This window comes from Perna viridis, chromosome 5 (assembly GCF_037379345.1).
Source record: "Perna viridis isolate PV_CMFRI_1.1 ecotype Kerala chromosome 5, ASM3737934v1, whole genome shotgun sequence".
NCBI classification, from domain to species: Eukaryota; Metazoa; Mollusca; class Bivalvia; order Mytilida; family Mytilidae; genus Perna; species Perna viridis.
In genome coordinates this window covers 46,865,147-46,888,545 of record NC_142449.1, presented here as the reverse complement: position 1 = coordinate 46,888,545, position 23,399 = coordinate 46,865,147, and the positions used below count along the sequence as shown (strand labels likewise).

Genomic DNA, 23,399 nt, shown 5'->3' with positions numbered 1-23,399 from the left:
TGTTATGGGGGTATACTAATCAAAAAAATTTCAATTAGGTCCTCCCCTGTTTGAAAAGACCTTGGAAATTGTAAAATATATATATATATAATGGACTATTCACAAAATTGAAATTTAATTCTGAAGGAAATTTTCACTATTTGGCAAACAAAAAAAAAGGTGTATGAAAACTTTAAAAGAAAATTTAAGAAAGAAAGGCACCGTACTCTTTTAATGTGATTAAAAAAACAAAAAAATATATATTTCCATTATTGAAAGATTATACAACCGCAAATTATCTCCCCTTTGAAAGAATTCGACCACCAATTCTTTATTTTGTAGTTTTTGATTGTGTATTTGTATTTTTGTTTTGGTCACAAATATGATTTTAATAGTCTTTGAGTCATTTCAGTTCTTTAAGGTGAAAGTTTTAATTGTGTGATTAAGTGATGAAATTTCACATTTTTAACACCACTTACAGTTAATATTTTGATTTCAACTTGCATTTACTTATTACTGATTATTGCTTCACTTTTCAGGGGTATAGTACTAGTTCTCATAGTTCTATTTTAGAGCATACATATTTTAACTGTAACAATCAAACGCGCATTTTTGTAAACTAAGCCATTTGTATTGACAAGTGATCCTAATTTAAATTTTTTTTGTGTTTTGTTGTTGTTGTTGTACTTAATATCTTTTTCTGTAGTGTAGCTTTTTACACTATGATTTACTTTTCTTCATGTTACTATGGACATGTTCAACAAAAGATTTAAATTTGAAGTTGTCTGGTAAGCCATTTGATATTACCTAACTGAATAGTAAAAACATGATGTTTCTCAGTGACACTGATGACTACATGATCTACAATAACCTCGTCTAGAAAAGGACAAATCATGATTGATGAACAATAATGTGCATACAAGGACTCAACAGAAAAAAGTGTGGTCCGGTGTTGAGAAGGCGACACATTGGTATTATCGAAGATGTTTTGCAAAAATAGATGAATACAAAGATTTTCTACAAGGACAAGCTTTTAACATTATTAGGGAACAAAGTGACTTTCTGCTTAGATGTGCAGAGACAGTAAGTAAATCAAATCAGACATAATAGAGCGCAATAGTAGTTTCAAATATTAGTGCCAAAGAAGCTAAAGCAGCTGAAGAAGAAAAAAAATAATTACAGTATGTTAAACGTCAATTCTTGTAAAAAAAAAAAAGCCAAACTTGAAGCTAACATAAGTAGAGTAAAACAAGAGCCTATAGTTGCTGCTGCAGAATTAAAGGTATAATATTTAGAACATGAAAAATCAGATCATGGTCTACCTTCTCTGCAAAGTAGTATATCTGAAAAAAAACCTCAAAATTTCGCTTACTCTTTGCCTACTCGCGCAAGTTCACATGAACTACATCCAGAACAGATATTACAAAATACTACACAAATCAATACTTAAGAATCTGCACCATGAAAACTGATTTATTCAGCGAGTCATAGTTTTCCTTTCCTCGTTTGTCTATCCGGAACTTGACTTTTTATGAGCAACTTTGCGGGTGGTTCTAGAAAAGCAGAGGACGCTTACCCTACCGGTGCACCTGGTCCATGCTCCTAGTTTTTAGAGGAGTCCGAGTTTCTCAATGTTACTTTGTATGTGATTTTAGTAACTATATGTTCTTTGTTGTGTATGTCATTTTTCCATGTCTAGTCTTTGTCCCTGGATTACATTCTTTTGATTACCGCTATAACCTTGGTTCCCTTGATTATTCTCTCAACCATTCTCCAAAGACGAGATAGTGGAAAACCATAACTCTCCGCTATCCTCTTTTTGTCTCCAAACAAAAGCTCCTTCAGGAAATTATTTCAGTCACACAAGGGACTAAATTGTTGAATTGGTTGAAATTACTGAACTCGGTACATAACATTCAAGTACTTCGAATGATTGTCCCTCCTGACATATCTTAAGCAAGCAAAGTAGAAGTTAATATCTTTTCAAAAACTACTGAACAAACAATATCTTCAGTAGCTTTACTCAAGTTTACCACAGTTAATTAGAACACAACATACAGGTTTTCTGATGGAACTCAGAACTCGCACTTCTGGACAATTACAGTAGCAAGGCTCGAACTCAGTGGTGCTATTCTTGCTATTGAGGTTGGAGAAACCTGAACTTGCTTTCTGAATTCTGTCACTATTTTATCGATAGATAGTTGTACTAGGATATAGCAACCGTTCGACCCGTAGGTTGTACAAATATTTTAGAAATTGTGTTGTAAAAATACACAAATTTCAAAGCTTTTCAATGGTCTTACATTCCTACTGCTCAATCTCAGCTGACTTAGGAACATGGCTGTTAACACACCAAATACTCAACATATTAGTCAGTAGATTGAAGGACCAAATAAAAATATTTCTGATTCTGACTATCCATTAGTTTATCCAAAAAATGAAAAAGATATAGCTCGTTCTACAAAACCAGATATTGCTTCTACAAAGGATGGGGGTACATAAGGCGCTGTACCGCCTACTAGAAGAAATGAAATTATCTCCCTTTAATAAACTCAAAATTGTTCCATTTTTTTTTAAAATTAAAACTATTTATTTCATCTTTGTTTTTAACCAAATCAAGAGAGAAATTTTGTTTTGTTTATAAAAGAAACAAACAAAGTTATATGCATATTCAATTAGCATATGTTGAATAAAGTAAAAAACAATTACACCTCAGTCCTATGTTTCACGCAATCTGATAGACATAAAAAGTAACTAAAGGAAAACCTGGTCATAGAGGCATACAAGTATGATGTATTAATATTTCTCTTTTGTTTAGTGTTGATCTGTTGTGTGTGTGTGTTCATACACAATATGTTACCATATCATACATGTAATGTTAATATTTTATAGTTTTGCGTTCTAGAATCAGCCACAAAAATGTTCTATGTAGCGTTTTTTGTCTGCACATGAATTGATCTTTGAAGCTTCAAATTAAGGAGGCATGTATATTAATTTATCTTATCGGATGTAACAATTCCTTAGGTAGTTTTCGAATTGGTGCAGTCGCGCACTTAACCCTGTAACTTCTACATTTTATAAAGCTTTAGGCAATTAACCATTTTTTCTACCCTTCCGTAAAATATCGTTTTACTTGAATCAAACTTGTATAAAATGAAAAAAAAAAATAAAATCATCCAGTCTCAGTCTCAGAGTGTTCCGCTGAAAACAGAATCAACAGAGATGGGAAAATATACAAATCATGTGTTCTTGTTTCTTCATCAACTACATAATAACACTGCATGAGTAGCTATGTAACTCTTCATAACCGTTTAAAAGTCACTTATGATTCTCGTGGTTAACTACAGACAGACAGACAAACAGACAAAATCCCTGAGCAATGTGTTAAAAGTTTTCCAAGTACAATAGCTGAAAAAAATAATAAGCACGTACATGCACAAATCTTTGTTGATAAACTTATCAATACTTTTAGTTAAATCAACACTTTGTATAATATTTGCTAAGTTTTAAAATACACAAATGAGAAAAATAAAAATGAAACATTTTTTTTTATTAGAATTTATGATTACGGATAATAGTAAATTGGTGGGAAAATTTTCCGTTTCCGGCTGGAGCCTCCCAACATTTCATCATACTTTCCGTAATCTTCAGCGGTCTACTCCGTCTCCCGGTGGGAGCTTAAATCCTGCCGGTTTCGAAATTTTCGCTATTCATCAGTCAAAATATTAGGGATAAAACTGGGAAGTTAAGAAGCCAAGGAGTGACACACTTCAATTTTGGATAAGAATAACAGGGGGTCTCCTTTTGTAGGGTTTCCGAAGATTAACATCAATGCAAACCGTATCTCCGCTAAAATGCATGAAATTTTGTTACATCTTAAATTAAAGTTCAAAAACTAATTTCAAAAAATGTCACATGGATATTCATACCATTAAACCTCAGATGGTTCACGGTCAGATCATGTTTATTTAACCATGTATAAGACATTGTCGCACCCCATCAAATCAACCACCCGCCACGCGCCTGTTTTTGTTTTTGTTTTTTAATATTTTCAAGGGGCGGATAACAACCAATCGGAGACATGAATTAAATACAAACGTGACACAGGATGCAGCTAACTAATTATAAGACAACTTCGTTCACATAAAATATAGATGCTAAAATTTGCATTTAATATTCGAAAAACTGACAAAAAGCTGAACTGCAGACAATTAGCACGACAGCACCGCTTGGCACAAATATTAAAGACCTGTTATAACAAATACTAAAACTACATGTATGCTATTAAGCACAGATATTTACACAAGAAAGTAAAGAATAAACATGTACATCCATGCTCCTCCCGAGCGGAGCATCAAAGTACTTTCTCAAGTAACAGCTTTGATATAAAAACGGGTAATTTAAGTGTCTACATGTTTTTGGCGTATGTGTCATTGTACACTAAATACGAACGAAATGTTGAAATATTTACTTATATACAAGAAACTTAAGCAACAGGATTTTAAACACACAAAGTTGCGTACAATTGACCATCATTTTGCATAAATAAATATATAAATTCGCAATATCGAATACATGTAAGGATATGTTTGATATGTTCACATTGTAAATGTATATGTATTGCAGATTTTTTCCAGATAGAGAAAGCAGTGTTGAAAGAACTTTGTTATATAGAACTGTACTTTCTACTTTCAAAATAAAAACTGAAGCGAGTAAAAACTTTATTCACGCTTGATATTATAAGTTTCCAACTTTGCTCGTACGCATAAGGAAATAAAATGCGTTGCAGTATTTATTACCAAGAAGGTTATCTTAATCAGCGTGCTGCAGGTTTCTATACACTAATGCTTATACGAGCTTATTCAAAGCCTCTCATTTTTGTACTACGTTCCACGCAGAAGTAAATCATAAAGTAGAACAATCTTTATCGATTTATACGGATATTAGAGCAAAAAAAATATTGAAAACTATTGGATTCAAATCCATTAAAAAAAGCCCACGTAACAGTAACACGGTTCAAAGTATATAAGTGCATTCACGTACTTGTATGCATGTTTACAGAAGTGATTTAAGATTACTTACTATATTATTATTTCAGACTTTATTTCATTCGTTGGCTTAAAGTTGAGATAAAAGCTCTTTATTAATATATCTATTCCACTTGCTACAGTGTAATTAGGATTTCAGTGTATATTACACGTGTGGCCAGGTGCTTAATCATGTGACAGTTAGCTAGGTCACATGATATATGTATAGGTAAAGTACGACTTTTTTGAAGGGATTTTAAGCATGATTTTTGAAGGTTTTATGTTAAATGCACATAGAGATCCAGCGTTAACCAAAAAATCCTTTTTCCTGTACAAAGATTTTATAAATGCACACTTTCAGTTTCAATCTTTTTTTTTCTTTGGTTAACACTGAATCTCACTATAAAATAAAAGGCAGAAGCGTGAAAAATGCTATTATATTGACAGAATAGCCTTTCAGGCGGTTTTTGTGCATTCGTTTCTGTACTTTTACTCCTTAAAACACAAACTGAATGTATAAAATTGAAAATTTACCATATGTATTATATTACTATTTAGTTTTCTTCCGAATTGATAATTTTTTACCAATTATTTCAGTAGGCATAACAAGGCCTTATGGACCTTCATCCTTTAAATTCTGAGTGCTTAAGCAAGTTTTCATCACGGAAATCTCTTATCAATCGTTTCACTTTGTTGCAAAAATGTGGCACGAATTCGAAAAGGAAACTTCAATGCATACGAAATCAAAACCAACTCGTCAACTGAAACTGGAAAATTTGTCATTCGTTGAAAAAGAAGCCTACGCAAATGAAATTTGGTCTTTACAAGCAAGCAACCCAATTCCAATGGACAGTGCTATATTTAAGCTTAATCCAATTTCGGATAGCGATGGTTCTAAAAGTTGATGGTAGACTTTAATATGGCTGAGAATGGTAAGAATCTACAGTGATTTTTTTTTAATCTGTTCACTTATGTAAGACGAGTCGACTGTTTTGGTCCTTGTGACATAGTGACTGGTAAAACCCGAGGAGGAAGCATAAATTCAAAACGCTGTGCTGCATTGTTTTGTTGCCTATCATTACGAGCTGCTCATATAGAGACAAAAGAAGAAATGAGTAACTCATCTTTTATCAATGCACTACGAGACTTAATCACTATGAGGTGGGTAAAAGTAAAAGAGTTCTCTAGCAAAGGAACATACTTTTTAGGAGGAACCAAAGGGTTTGGGTGCAAGCTAACAATGCTGAAGTGCTGAAGTAAAGTCTTTCCTTTAGGACCATGGATTAGTTTGAACTTAAAAAAACTCTACATTCATCCAACTTGAAAGGGTAGTGCGAACGACTATTGAGGTTGCTAGACGTATAACAGATGCAGTAATGTTCAGCGAAAGATATAAACGTCTACTCACAAATGCCATCATGAACTATCACCCTTTAGTCTATGTTTCATCCGATCCGGATTCACCGTGTATTGAGTCTTCTACCTCATTATTGATTTTAAGGGTTGCAGTATTGATGATTTTTTTTCAAACTAGACTTTCGAGACATATACGTCAATCAATGGAAATTCCCTCAATTTCTAGCAAACAATTCCCATGTCGTTGGAAACAAGAATACTTACACTCATTACAGACTCGTCAAAAGTGGCAAAGCACACACGACATCACGAAAAAAGATGATGTTCTTCTAAAGGACTCATGTGTTTCCTGGACATGACATTTTTTTTTCAGAACTATCAAAGAATGGCAAACATATTAATTTGGTTTTGGTGATTTTTCATATCAAACGGGGGGGGGGGTGGGGGGGGGTGCATATGCTTACATACTCCATGTGGATAAACATTGGTGTGTTGTATTCATTTTCATTTTAACAGAACTTCATTTTCGTTATTATCTAAGATTAACATTTCACCCTAATGAAAGTACTGATTATCTCCTTTTGTTTACATATGTATGTGATATGTCCAGATTTTAGAACAATGCTGTACCACAATGTATATCCAAGATTTCTACAGTTCTCATCTACTACAGAGCCACCTTGTAAGTTGCATATTAATCTTTACAATGAAGCTTTTAATTGTGTGTTTGCATTTTTGTCAATATATGATTTTACAGTATTTAAGACATTGTATTTCTTTACAGGTAAGACTTTCAATTTTGGTTATTTTAGTAATACAATCGCACATTATAAACATCACTAACATTTAATATTTTGGTTAAAGCTTCGCATTTTTTATTGCTTCACTTTTTTAAAAGTTTAGTTCTCGTGGTTCTATTCTAACAACATACATATTAGAACTGTAACAATCAAACGCACATTTTTGCAAACCTAGCTATTTGTAATGATTTGTGTTTCTTTTTTGATGGCTTTTGCCTTTTTTGAACCTTTTTACCACAGCAGTCATGTTTCTCTGAACATGTTCAAAAAAATATTTAGAAGTGAAGTTGTCGGATACTGCTTAACGGAACACACCATAGTTCTTTATTGTTTAAGAAATAAAGAACATTAGTGCTTTTTTTTTTTATTTAAGTGCGTCTTTTTGGACTTTTGATTCCATTATTTTAGTTTCAGCCTTTTCCTCAGTCCTTATTGCTTCCAGTACATTTTAGGTCTTCTCGTTTTGTTTTGACTATAGATTTTCCTTGGTTTGACACCGATAATCCTTTCTTAACACCTCCAAACTTTTGAACATTGAAATTGCAAAAAGTTCTGATTCCACAGGAAATAATCAAAATAAAGTTTGTACAATAATGCATTTTCAACCAAAATTGAAGCCAAACATATTACATAAACAAAAATAAAATCTAAAATTTATCAAGTCTTAAATTATTGATCATTATATGAATAACTAATTTAGGTCTTGAAAAAATTCAATTTACTCAAAAGCTATATACACAAAATACATGTAATAAAGTGTGTACAAAATGTACTTCATAAATATAAATCATGATATATACAAACATGAAGTTGCACGAGTCGTCGTACTAGGCCTACTGTCACTCGCATGGGAAGTTGATATCGCAAAATCAACGGTAATCACTTACAAAATATATTTCATCTATATAAAGCAAGGCTTTGACATCAATCCATCAATTGGGAACCAAGTTTTTGCAAAGAAGATTTCGCTATCATTCCATGTAAGTGGTAGAGTCCTAGGAATCAAATAGCTGATATCCAACAGCACCCAAAATGACATACAATGTATGTCCTATCTAAATAAAGCTACATACCAATTTGAAATCATTCCAACCACTGGAGGTCCGGACTTTTGTGACGAATATTTTCTCTATTATTTCTTATACTAGAAAGTTGCAAAGTTCCATGAAACAGGAGGTTGCTTCCCAACAGCACATAAAATGGCTGCATTCGTATGTTCTATCTTTATTTCACAAAAAAATCAAAACCAATCAAAGCATTGGGAACAGAAATAACTGCAACGAAATTCTGATGGATGGATGGATGGATGGATGGATGGGTTGAGAGGCGTACGGAATGACTAAAGGAATATTAAACGGACAAGGTGATTCCAATATACCACCCACCCAATGCATTTGGGTAAAATAACTAAATTATTAAATAAATGATAACAAGAATGACATCATACATAATACGAGAGACTTTTACAAATCGTGAGTGTGTTGAAATAATATATAATGAATAAAAATGTGCAAGTACACGACGTTCGTTCCGTTGACGTTTTTGTTTATAAAGAATTAAACATCTTAGAGCCATTATTGCTTCTCATTATAGCATCAGAATATCACTATGATGTTTATCTGGAATCAGCAAACCTACAAGAAAAATGTTTTGTATGAGTAAAAAGCCTTGATTTTAACCCTCTCAAAAAAAAATGAGTTAAGAAAGTTTTCAATGGCAATTCCAAATAATCCAACAAAGAGTTATATAGTTCCACCTCAAACTTATTGATAAGGTTTTCTAGCGCTGCACAAATAAATTACTAAATGAGGACTGATGCTTTCAAAACATTGCTTATCCGATTTATCAAAAAAAAAAAACAAAAAAACAACAAAAAAAAAATTGAGTAGTAAAGGAAATCTGAGAATGATCAGAAAATATGTAGATATTTTTATTACTCAACATACTTTTAATGTCATTGAAAAGGCCCACTTTGCTCTAAATCATCGAGGACGGGTTAAAATTATAAAAGAATAGCAATAAAAGAATATACAGACATGACTGTATATTCAATAACGTTCTAGTCTTATGTAATAAATTGCGAAAGAGCTGGTGGCCAAAGCAATTTTTGTCAAAATAATAACGCATAAGGGCATTACGCTATGAATATTGTCTAATGATATCAATTTTGTTGTTATAACTTGAAAGTTGTTCACAACATTGGAAAATATATAAATATAGGGAAAAAATAATAGTTTTTGGTATTATTTTATTGTAATGACGTCATAATGGGTTCATTATCAACTTACAAATTCCATTTCGTATAAGGAGTAATTAAGGGAACCAAGTGGAAATCAAAAGAAATCCAGAGACAAAGACCAGACATGGAAAACAGACAAAAATAACAAAGAAGATAAAGTAACTAAATTAATACATACAAAGTTACAATAGTAATGAGCAACTTGGACTCCACTTAAAACTAGGAGCATGGACCAAGTGCACAGGTAGGGTAAGCGTCTTCTGCTTTTCTAGAAACAACCACCGAGTTGGGCATAAAATGTCCAGGGTAGACAAAAAAAAAAGAAAACAGAGACACATTAAACAAATCACTTTTCATGGTGCAGATGATCTAAACCATGCAAATAGAACAATTTGTCCGGAAGCCAAGTTTTCAGATTGATACTCGTCATGATGCCTATGGTTATGCCTAGTTATCTATGTCACAAAAATGTCGACCCTGACAACACTTTTTTTATTGAACGATTTTTATTTATAGATTCTTGAAACAATGGATATTTAATATTTGCAGCATTTGAAAAGAAACTCTCTTACCCCACCCAATATAAATCGTGTTGATTCAAAGTGGACGACTTAAGAAGTTTGATGACTTAATATGAGATTTACAAGATAAAGGAGTTATTTCTATCAGATATAGCAATATGCCAAGTTATGGCAAAAATGTAAATTTTAGTATTTTTTTTTTTCACATGGTACTTTCCAAACCCTATATATGCTAAGATGCATCTTTTTTTAAAGATGTCTGATGATTTAACATTATATGGCCATAATACAAATGAATTGTGAAGTATTGATCGTGGATTCCATGCTCTAATGCATTTAAAATAACCATATTTCAAGGACATTTTTGACGTCTTTTTATTGAATATTCTTATGTAGCATCGGTGTGAAGAACGATTATAATGATAAAATATGGTCTTTGAAAGTAACGGCATAATCAGACAAATTAGACCGAGAAAGGATAAGTTACTGTTCAAAGAATTGGTCATAATATACATGTTTGAAATATTCCCTTTACACTATACCATCTGCAGGAAAATATCATAGAAATATTTAATTTCAATAACTGAATGAAATTTAAACACTTTCAATAGAAAAAGATATTGTAAATTTGTTCTTACTCAAAGGTTTTATTCACTCAACTTAATAATTACTGTCAATTATTAAAAAGTTTCTTTCATACTACAATCAATATGATATTATTTTCTCAGTTACCAAGTACTGACAAAACAAATCAACATTATTCTTTATATGGATAGGGAGTTATGCCCTTGTTTACTCTTCTTTGTTGATGCAAACAAGTTATTAGAAATGATTTCTTGCATAAGTAGAACGGCACTATTTTTCCCATGGGCGACAATAGTGAAACTTTTTTTTCTTCACCCTTTTAACACAGTGGCTGAGTCTAAAACTGACTTTTTCTTTTTACTAACTAATGTAAGCAAAGTCATAGCATGATCATTTACCTTTTTCCTATTTGAGGCAGGTGATGCATTGAGTCAAAGTTCCCGTGTCATAGTTTTCCTTTCCTCTTTCGTCTACCCAATACCATTTTAATACAATTTTATGGTTTTAATAAGAGGAATGAAATAATAACTGGTTCGGACATCGCCCAGTATAAAAAGGTCCAAACCTGACAGCAAATCGGACACGCTGTTGTCTTGTAAGACTGTGGTGTCCCCAGATGGGAATCTTAACACGCTCACATCTGGTATGAATAGTGCCCCAACCATTCCAACAAAAAGTACCCAATCACACGTTCAGTCTGCAGACCATCTATTCCAGTACCAAAATTCTGACTATTTCAGAATAATCAAACCATGTTCCATCACTTTAAATGATATATTAAACTACAACGATGACAAACCACATTGTACTATATCAAAATGTGATATTAAAAATTGCAAAACATGCAACATTTTTATAACCGACTCTTACTTCTCTAGTTCCCTTACAAACAAAACCTTCCATACAAGAAGTCACGATAAGTTAATATAAGAATTAGAATGCAACTTATGCGGTTTAATATATGTCGGTGAAATTCCCTACAGTTTATCAACATTTTTATCAACAAGATTATTCAATCCTCTCTATGAAAGTTCGTATTTTAGAAAAAAAAAATTACCATCCTACGAACAGTCCAGTTCTAAGTAAAAACTATCGCAGAGAAAGAGAGGAGTACAGGATATGCAGACTAGGTACTGCAATACCTTATGGATGCAATGAAAACATCAAAAGTATAGGAAACCTTTCAAGCCAATATAACAATAGCATAAATGTGATTAATTTATTTAACAAAACTCCAAGACGGGAAAGAATTCATGGCCATCGCCACTATACGTCGTCTAAGTTACATGATGTCTCAATACATGGTCTCCTTCTTTTCATACCAAAACCTCTTGGACTTCATCACATTAGAACCACACTCTATTTTATACCTCACACTCTACTACACTCCCTTTACAAAACAAGTCTTGACACTCCTGTTACTAATCCCACCTCATTATACAGATTTGTTGCCATCATTTTAGATATTGGTTTCCACAGACTCTTTAAACCAGTTTGTGTGAAAAGTCAAGGTGAAGAAAAACGATCATTTCCATTACCGTTTGTCAACAAAGGCATAGATGCAATTAATTTGGCTAACATCCTCCATCACAAAGACGTTACGAATAAATTCCGCATATTTCAAAGACAAATCCATACCATTTATTTCATATTCCTAGACTTCACCCATTGCTTCCAAAACTTTAAATTATAAAAGGCTATTGCAGAACCTCGATATTGAGAACTTCAAGGCTAAACAACCTGACTGTTCTTGCAAAAAGTCTCCATTCAAACATGGTCCTTCCGGTCACGTCGTTACGGGAGATTTGTCCATCATCGAAAACGAATCTCTGCGTAATATCCTTTCTAAACCAAGTACCGTGAATCGCGCTTCATAAATTGGAATTATAACTTTAAAGTTCTTATGAATCACATGGAAGACTACGCAAGAAAATGGATAAAACGAGAACAAGAAGACATTGATTCTCTGTCAGAGTGGTTAAAGGCCGTGAGGTCTTTAATTTTGAAACGAATGCAAGTTTTAAGTAGGTCAATGAATGCCAATGCTACATCACTTTTCAAGGACCCTGATGTACCAAAAACATTGTCGACTATACATGACAAATATGTTGTCGTACCAGCAGACAAAGTTCAAAACAACATTGTTTTTGTCTGCAAAATGTTTTACATCCAATGCTTTTTATCAGTGGTAGACGTAAAAAATAATAGCAGTGATAAGACCTATACTGCTACCACTCTCTAAAGAGGAGATTGTGGAAAACCATCAATCTGTGCTATCCTCTTTTGGTCTCTCTACCAAGGACGATGACTGTGATTTATGTACTGGATTCCTAAACTCCACAATAATCCATACTAACAACGTTACATAGCTTGATCTGCAAAATATGCAACCAAACCTCTTTCAAAACGTTTAACTTCTATACTCTGTCAAAGAGGATTTGCAGTCCTACCACAACACTTGTTACTCCCGTAGTGGTATCAATTCAATGTGGATCCTGAAAAATTTGAAAGATCTTTTGGAGAGAACGAGTTATCAAAATATAATAGCATTAAAACCTACGATTTTTCAACACTGTATTCCTCTATCCCATATACTAAGTTAACATCCCGACTTAAAAAAAACATTAGACATCGTTGTTTTTTTTCCAAAAAAAAGGTACACCTAGAAACAAATATATAATTCTTGGTAGAGATTCCTCATAATCTGTAAGAAATAATTCCAAATCATCTTCCAAATATACAGAAAGAGTAATCAAGGGAACTAAGGTTATAGCGGTAATCAAAGAATGTAATCCAGGGACAAAGACCAGACATGGAAAATAGACATACACAACAAAGAACATAAAGTAACTAAAATCATACACACATAGTAACAAAAGCACATGAGCAACTCGGACTCCAAGAAGATGTTTATAAAATGCTAAAAAAAAATGTCAACTTTCCTTTCATCTGTGGCAACATCCCTTAAGCACCTACGTATGGAGTGTTCATATTACAACTCATACGTTATGCCAGAGAATGCCGAGACTACGCATACTTTTAATATCGCGCTACAATTCTATCAAATAGTTTTCTGGAGCAGGGGTATAATCTTACAAGATTGAAGTCTTCACTATAATAGTTTTATGGTCGTCATCATGAACCCCTTAATCGTTACGGTGTATCCATCTGCGCCATGAAAACTGATTTGTTCAACGTGTCATAGCTTTCCTTTCTTCTTTCGTCTACCCCTGGCCTGACGTTTTAAGAGCAACTCGCCCGGTCTTTCTAGAAAAGTAGAGGACGCTTACCCTACCGATGCACCTGGTTCATGTTCCCAGTTTTTAGTGGAGTCCGAGTTGCTCATTTGCTTTTGCTATTTTGTATGTAAGATTTTAGTTAGTTACTTTGTATGTAAGATTTTAGTTACTCTTTGTTCATCGTTGTGTGTGTGTCTGTTTTCCATGTCTGGTCTTTGTCCCTGGATGACATTCTTTTGATGAAGATGATTTGGAATTATTTCTTACAAATTATGAGGAATCTCTACCATGAACTATATATTTGTATCTAGGTGTACCATGTTTTTTGGAAAACAACGATGTGTAATGTTTTGAATGTAACTGGGTTTGGGGAATATAAGTATACAGTGTTGAAAAATCATAGGTTTTAATGCTATTATATTTAGATAATAGTCTTGAACTGATTGCCTCCAAAAGATCTTTCGAATTTTTCAGGATCCACATTGAATTTATACCACTACGGAAGTAACAAGTGTTGTGGTAGGACTGTAGACCCTCTGACAGTTGTGAGTATAGAAGTTAAAAGTTTTGAAAGAGGTTTGGTGGTACATTTTGCAGATCCAGCTATGAAACGTTGTTTTATGGATTCTTGTGAAGTTTAGGAATCCAGTACATAGACGGTAAAACACAATCATCGTCCTTGGTAGAGAGACCAAACGAGGATAGCACAGATTGATGGTTTTCCACAATCTCTTCTTTGGAGAGTGTGGTAGCAGTAGAGGTCTTATCACTGCTGTTATTTTCTACGTCTACCTCTGATAATAGATATTGGATGTAAAACGTTCTGCAGACAAAAAACAATGTTGTTTTGGGCTTTGTATGCTGGTACGACAACATATTTGTCATCTATAGCAAACAATGTTTTTGCAACATCTGGGTCTTCGAAAACTGATGTAGCATTGGCACTCATTGACCTACTTAAAACTTTCATTCGTTTCAAAATTAAAGACCTCACGGCCTTTAACCATTCTGACAGAGAATCAAAGTCTTGTTCTCGTTTTATCCATTTTCTTGCGTAGTCCTCCACGGCATCCATAAGAACTTTAAAGTTATAATTTCAATTTATGGAGCGTGGTTCACGGTACTTGTGACCTTCAGAAAGGATATTATTCGATGATGGACAAATCTCCCGTGACGACGTGTCCGGAAGGACCATATTTGAATGGAGATTGACCGGTTCATATTTATTCGAAACTGTTTCTGTCAGATTAAATTTAATGTTTCCAAACTAATAAAACGAAAAGGTACACGTAATTGTAAAACTAAAACTATGATTTTACCATTCTTAAATGTATAATACATGTACGTATATGTTTCCAAGAGATTTTGAGCTATACCCTAAAACCAATCATAAACTGCTTCCTTCGATTAATGTAACTAATAAAAGCACATTCTGTATTCGTTTTAAACAAATCAGAAGGTACTCTGTCAATTCAAAATTATATATTAAAAGTTTCATTTATACATGATAGAGTTTTTATTATCTTGAACCAAGCAAAATGTGTTTCAAATTGTCCACATATAACAAATAATGACACTTTTCACATACAGATTGCATTGTGTGCAGAGCAATATTATGGCATTGCATAAATAAAATTTACTCTATTGCCAAAATTTGAGTATGTTTTTTTCCAATTTTATGAAATTTCAATATTTTTATACACCAAGATGAATGAAAATGCTATTGCAATGTACCATGTATAATTAAACGGATATTCTCAAATGAAAATGCAATATTTCTTTTTGTAAGGTAAATCATATAGTTTTACAATAGTATCAATAGCTAGATTACTAAAAAATATATGTATATATTACCAAAACTTTTTTGAAATTTTGATATTCTTCTTCTCATGGACCAAGGAAAATCTCTTCCATATATACTATATACAATATATATAGACATTTTTCACATAAAATTGTATCATTTTCAAATTCAGAGCAATTATACGGTATTTCATCAGTCAAAATTACTCTATTACCATACAATTGAGAGTATTTTATCCGAACTTTATGAAATTATAATATTTTCATACTTTAACGCTACAACCCACTAATGTCACTTCCAATAAGCTTCAATGCTAATTTCACTAAGTTCAATGCTTTATGGAGCCGCTACCTTAAAAGCTGCATGGGAACACTAATAACCCTGAAAATTTTATGTGGGGTTTACTACCTTCCAGTGCGACACCGGATCCTAGAAAACAATGAGCTAAAATTAGAATGGGAATTACCCTACATTTCACGAAAAGGGTCTTCATGCAGAATATTTAATTCAGTAAAGTACAGTGACCATTTTATCTAGAAATAAAGAAAATATTATTTCCTGCCAAATACAAGCTCACTTGTGCAGACTTGACGTGCACTTTTTCCACAGCAACATAACACAAGTGCACTAAAACTTGTGTATGACAATTTTTGCGTCCGTTCTAAAAGAGGATTTTCTATAGGTTAAGAAGCTACATTACTTCAAAATTAGAACATATAACCAATATTTTCTGAAATTTTTATATGTGTTTTTTCTTCTGGCAAAAAGAAAAATCAGTTCTACATGGTCTGAAAATGTGATCTCAATGTACCATGTATTATAAAATTGAACATTTTTTTATATAAAAAACTGCAATATTTTCATTTTTCAACAAATATGATTATATCGCATTAGTATGAATAGCTAAATAATATCAAAATAGACTATATTTAACCAATATTTTATGATATTTTGATATTTTTATTCTCTTGTATAAAGGAATATGCTGTCCATGATCCATATACAACAAATATAAAACATTTTTCATATTGAAATTACGTTCTAATGCTTTCAGAGCAATAAGATGGTATCATATAAGTGAAAATACTTCATTACCTAAAAATTGATTGTATTTTTTTACCTTATCCCAACTTTTAGAAATTTCATTTTTTTTCATACTCAAAGACTAATGAAAATTTTATAGCAATTTTTCATATTTCATGAAGATGAACATATTTTTTGTTTTGTTTTGTTTTTTTTTTTTTTTTTTTTGAAAAATAAGACAGTTTCGCTCAAGTATAAATAGCTAAATCAATTCCAAATATAGTATATTTTACCAATAATTTATCATTTTTTCTTTTAATGATTTCTATTCTCCTTGACCAGGAAAAAGCTGTTCCCATGGCCTAACTACAACATATATGGACATTTTTCACGTATTACTTATACGGTATTGCATATATGAAAATTAGAATTAATTAGAACCTAAAAATTGAGAATAATTTATCCCAACCTTACGACATAAATTTTATACCACACGAATAGTGAAAATGTTTTTCCAATGCACAACGGGCTGAAAGAGTAATCAAGGGAACCAAGGTTATAGTGGTAATCAAAAGAATGTAATCCAGTGAAAAAGACCAGACATGGAAAACAGATATACACAACAAAGAACATAAAGTAACTAAAATCATACATAGAAAGTAACAAAACCAAATGAGCAACTCGGACTCCACTGAAAACTGGGAGCATGGACCAGGTGCACCGGTAGGGTAAGCGTCCTCTTCTTTTTTAGAAACACCCGCCGAGTTGCTCATAAAAAGTCAAGTCCGGGGTAGACAAACGAGGAAAGGAGAACTATGACCCGTTGAATAAATCAGTTTCCATGGTGCAGATGGATACACCATAACGATGCAATAGATATCCAATAGATATATAGATGAAAAGATATTTTCTACGACGTATCAATATCGAACCAGTTGCATTAAATATAACATATATTTTATATGACGTATTTGTTTACGAGAGCATAAAACACATTAATGTAAAACTACATGTATGACATTAGCAACCAACATATAACGATGTACAGTGCACACCACAACGGAATCTATCATTAGTTTCGTTTATCAAGTTCCGAAATATACCATCAACAGCGTGTATCGTAAACTGTACAATATGTTTCATGTGACTTTCGTGTATCGTATACTTCGTCTGTGTGTTTCGTAGGAAACGAGTGCGCGTTTCGTGCGCTTCGTGTGCATAGGATTGGAAACGTGTCACGTTTCAAGTGGTGTACTTTATTTAAAAGAAATTATCCAATCATATCAAATGGTGTTTCGATAAAACAGATCAAAATTATATATGATGTAATAAAGAAAGGTCATTTCTCTCAGACAAACGAGACAAATATAAAAATCATTCTTTGCTAAAAATATAAGTATTCAGTCAGTTTTTTTCGTCACAACATTTATATTGATAATTTTTTCGGCAGTTTATAGGAGTTCCGATGGGCATAAATTATGCCCCTTTAATAGTATATCTATTCCTATATTTTTATAAATATCAGTTTAAGACAAAACTTCATAAAGATCATCCAAATTTGATTTAATAGACAAATATCATAGTACTAATTGTCATTTTCTGAATTTGGAGGTTTCCGTTTTACAAGGTAAGCTCAAAACTTAAATTTACGACAAAAGGAATCATTTCTCGTTTCCAATTGTTAAAGCGTAAGATCGCAATTTTTACAAGTAGGGTTAAATCGATTCAGATAATCGTAACAAGTAACTGTGCAAAGTATTGCATCACAAAAATGGCATAACAGAGATATTGGCTTTTTTTCTGCCGTAGAGAATCTCGGTTTCGTCCGCCATTTTCATGTTTATGACATCACAAGCACTGAGGCTTGGGAAGATAACTCCAGTAAAACTCCCGCCAATACCATATACGTCTTAAGACAGATAAATTAGTTGTAGAACATAAGAACGATGTTGCAGAAATATACAAGCTGCTGTTATCGTTAAAATACTTAAAATACATTAAAATGCACTTTCTTATTTTCGTTCTTTTTCTTCAACAATATGTTTATTGATATTTTTGTATTCGTGAAATTTAAAATAAAAAACACATCTTTTAATAAGAAATAAATCTTTAATTAAAGAAACAAACAATGCCAATTGAGTATACTTTTAGAACGGGTTACCGCTAACAGGCCGTGTTTTTGTTTACCTCCATGTCGGAATTAGCCTGTGAATTCGATTTTTGCCTCACTGCTTACTACCAGATAAAATGTACACGTATGTTAGAAATATTAGTGATGACCTGCCGACTCTTTAGTACATGACGACAATTTGAACGACTATTGGAAGTTGATTGACTCATCATTGTGTCTAAAAGACGACCAATTCGCTGGTAATTGTTACATATTACAATTAATAAATAATTATCACACTTCAAAGAAATACAGTCATAATGGTCAATTTGAGTAATTTGAATCTGTAAATATTACAAAAAAGGTGAGACGTCCTATAAGCATAACTAGGCTAAGTGCTGTCAAAGAAATGTCGTCTTCGAGTTCCAACAGTTCTGAGAGTGCTAGTGATGAAGAGTCCGATACGCAGCAAATTGAGCAATGTGACTTTACGGGGCAATTAGCATAAATCAAGACTTCATGCAAAGAAAATTTCCGGTCTCAGAGCGTTTCCGGGTCCGCCTTCCTATAATCCGGACCCGTAAAACAAAATGTAGTGAGATGTGATATTTCGATCTTTTCTACAATGTATTTAAGAAAAATTCACTTTTAGGTGTTTTACTTGTAAACATACTTTAGGACAACATACTGATTAACATTGAACAAGAAAATTATGTCCCGATGTTCTTCACAAATTTTCAGGCCCGTTTCAGTTTTATTTTTATCTCTTTTTAATTGCATATCAACCTAATTATTTTCCAAAACATAAATTGACCCAAAAAAATAAAATATATGTTTGATGAAGTAAATATAAAAGAACAAGATTGCTACACGTAGCCATATTTCCCCCGCCGCTAAAGAAAGAGTTGAATTACAAGTGTTTGACACTTGTATAAATAGCAGATTCGAAACTTATGTGCTTTCATAAGTCCATGTGGCGATTCAAGGTTAAGGTATCTGAATGAATCAAATTAAGTTAGGTTAAGAATGTGAAAGATATAATCTTCTACTGGCACCTCTTCATACAACAAAAAAATCCACAAAAAAAAGAACGTGAAAAATGAACAAAGTCCTATAACTCCCATAAAAATTGACAAATCAAACTGGCAGTTAAGTATAATGAACTACATATGGTGACACAATCCTACAAAATTTGGTCAAATTCCGTTCAGCGGTTTCAGAGGAGTTGCGTCCACAATGTGTTCATATTGCAAATAATGTGGAAAATGAACAAAGTTCCATAACTCCCATAAAAATTGGCAAATCAAAATAGCGGTTACGTATGGTGAATCACATATGGTGACAAACAATTCTACAAAATTTGGTCAAATTCCGTTCAGTGGTTTCTGAGGAGTTGCGTCCACAAGCTTCAAACGCATGGACGGACGGACACCAGCATTTCTATGTCCCCACTCCGCGTTGCGCCGGGGGACAACAATTAAACAAATAATAGAAGAACAATTATTACAATAAAAAATTATCTTTGAACCTTAAAACAGGAAAAATAATGTGTATATAATAAAGTATAAAAAATCATATTTAGATTTTTACTATAGTTGAACAAAATAATAAGATAATAATACATGTAAATTATTTAATAAATTATTACACTAAAAGTTAGCTTTGAACCGTAAAAAATGTAGAAAGAGAAAAAAACATTCATCCATTCATTCATATATGATATTCCAACGGTATGCCCTTGAAGTAGGACTTCCGACTATAGATAGGAAATCGGGGCAATAAACACAGAAGGAAATGGGAAGAACGGGGTAATAATTTACAGTGCCGTATGACAGGTAAAAACTTTACACAGGAAATAAGGGTGATAAACACAGTAAAAGAGGGTTATAATTATCTTTAACATATGACAACCGGAATACGACCGAAGTGTGTCTTTGCAGTTATTAGATATAACGATGACAACGCCCGTAATCAAATACAACACCGCCTGTGACCAATCACGTGACCTTCGTAATAAAAGATTCTGAAATTTAGATGCCAATTTTAGGCTTACTAAAAATGTTTGAGATGTATGAGTTGGTTTTTATTGTTCAATTTAGTGTATCAATGCAAATGCAAAATATTTTCTAAAAAATGAGAACCTTACACTTCAATTTTCCATTCCTTGACAGATATGCTCCTTTCGCGGTGTATAATTTCTCAACAAGTTCATTATGCAAGTCTTTGTGGCGAGGTCTAAGACTTTAATGAACGAAATCTCTGTGTCAAAGTCTTGTTAATATGAATTGGTTTTATACAAGATTTGATGCTAAAGTTAAGCTGTACTTGTCGTAACATAATTAAAATGGTATTGAACATCCTTTTTCGAAGGTTTAAACAGAATCCTTGTAGTCTGGAAAAATATTTGAGCAAGTTTGTTCCTAAGGGTTATCTTCACTATATCAGGGTTAAATCATTGAATTGTGTTTGATTTGCTCTTATATTGACTGTCTTATTTGAAATTAAATCTTAGTTAACACTTTACAAAAGTGCTCTACTTCTAGTATGCCGATAGCATTAATTTTTCCCCAAAGCTCAAGATTAACAAATGTTATTTAGAATATTCTCGCTTTTTATCTAGACATTTGCATGACCTTGTTCTATTTCGACTTTTACTTTCACTAAATCCTATTAGACGTGTTTTTATTGAAACTTTTGTTTAAGTGAACTTGGTGTGCTTATCTGTTGTTATTAGATTTTAATCTAGCTTACATAAAAAGTTAAATGTTTGTTGTTTGGTGTTTGGTGGATGACTGCTTTATTAACAATCATACCACACATATCCAATCTTTATATCATACGACCTTAAATAATAGAACGTTCCCATCCACCATGTCTATCTAATTCAAAGGAAGACTCTGTTTAAATAAATGCATTATACAGAGGGTTATACATCAGAATGGTTTTTGGGGTTTGTTTAAAACTGACCCAAAATCAGAGGAAAATAATAATAACCTGGAACCTCCTTTACCAATATAGGGTTCTCGGAACCACTGTCCTCTTTCTGTAAATGTTAGGACTCGCATGAAATATCTGAAGACAGCTCTTTCAATTGGAATTGGTACTAAGCATTCCTCTTTATATTTCGTTTCTGGGATTGAAGACTATGTATGATTTGGTTGGTTTTTCATTTCTAGCTAAACATCAAATAGTTAATTATGCGTCTATGAATAAAGCAATTGGAATGTTTTGACAGCGAACGACTGGTTTAGTCTGGTTAATGCATAGAAATGAATAATAGGTGCTGATAAGTGCTTAGAGGTCGACTGCTTTTAATTCAAACCGAATTAATTAGCATATTTTGCTCGCAGTTAATGGTGTTTATTGGATTTATTTATTTGCCTAATTCACGTTGAATTAAATTTCATATATTAGAAATACCTTTAAAGGGAAGCAAATTATCTGCATTAGATCCGTAACAGGGTATGCTAATGGGATTATTTTCCTGCGGTGATGTAAGAAATTATTGCAGACGTTAATAGGTTATACAAATGTAGTCACTGGCGAGAGTTACATAAATTCTGATTTTCAATCCAAATTCAAAAAATATACTTTACTCTCCACAAAGTCTTATCACAATTTTTCACGGCTTTAATTTACTTAAGGGGGTAGACCTCGGGTAAGGGACAACTCTTGAAATCAGTTATATTTTTGTATCATATTAAATTTCACCAGAGCCTATCAAGCTTTGACTTGAAACAGAATGAAATCAATCATAGTTGATGCTTACATGAGAATGTTGTAAAATTTAGAATACAAACGTTCAAATTATTTGTAAAAGTTTTTATACGAGGTCTACCTCTTTGAATTTGAATCGTTTATAACCATTACATAACTTGATAACAACTCCTAGAAATTTTGCTAGAAGAGATTAAGGCTGTCAAATAAAGACATCATAACTTAAAGAAAACAACCAATTGATGTAATACTGTTAGAATAAATACCGGTGAACAGATGTCTAATAGTAAATGTAATTAGATCATACTCAAAATGCGCTAAGCGAAATTTTTCATATATTTCAAGCACGTGTAAAAACAAAAGGGAATTGACAGAAAACTGAAAGGCTTATCACCACAAATTCAACATAAAAATAACACACAAGTGTAACAATTGACCGACATAAAAAAATCAGGTAAGGGTACCACTAAAGCTGGGAGTAAACACCTTATCAGTAACTGCAAATCATTACAAATAAGTGTGTTTTCGGGAAACATAAAAAAGCACCCAAAACCGGAGGCAAGATTTAAAATAAAATATTGATTGTAATCATCTCATTTCCAGTTATCTTTCGTTATTAGGAGTTGCTAGGCCAGTCTGATGTGTTTTTGCTATTTTTATACAAATTTGTGAAAAATTTTGATAAAAAGTTAATACTGACAGTGGATAAAAAATGTTTGCCCAAATTAAGGAAAATCGGAATATATGTAAATGTACAACATACCTGTACTTCTTTTCTTTCTTTTCTTTTTGGCTAATAAAAAAATCAAAACATTCAATCAAAACGATGTCATTCTAGTACTTCATATCGTTTTTGTTTTTGTTCACTAAGCAATGTGGCAGTATTTATTTTCATATACCATTTATGCATATTTTCGGTCAATACTGTGGCTTCTTGTGCTCATTCGTGTTATAGACAAACAGCAACTATTACAGCAACTAGATTGCAATGCTGAATCA

General features: G+C 32.6%; 1 protein-coding gene across 1 annotated transcript in view; it reads right to left on the bottom strand.

The window, feature by feature from the left end:
- The window catches only part of LOC148617970 (uncharacterized), a 163,625-nt gene that overhangs the window by 106,048 nt on the left and 34,178 nt on the right, over nucleotides 1-23,399 (bottom strand). The window contains exon 26 of the mRNA XM_088585159.1: nucleotides 23,164-23,193. Within this exon, the coding sequence (XP_088441285.1) occupies nucleotides 23,164-23,193 (30 nt within the window). The remainder of the gene's footprint in view (nucleotides 1-23,163; nucleotides 23,194-23,399) is intronic.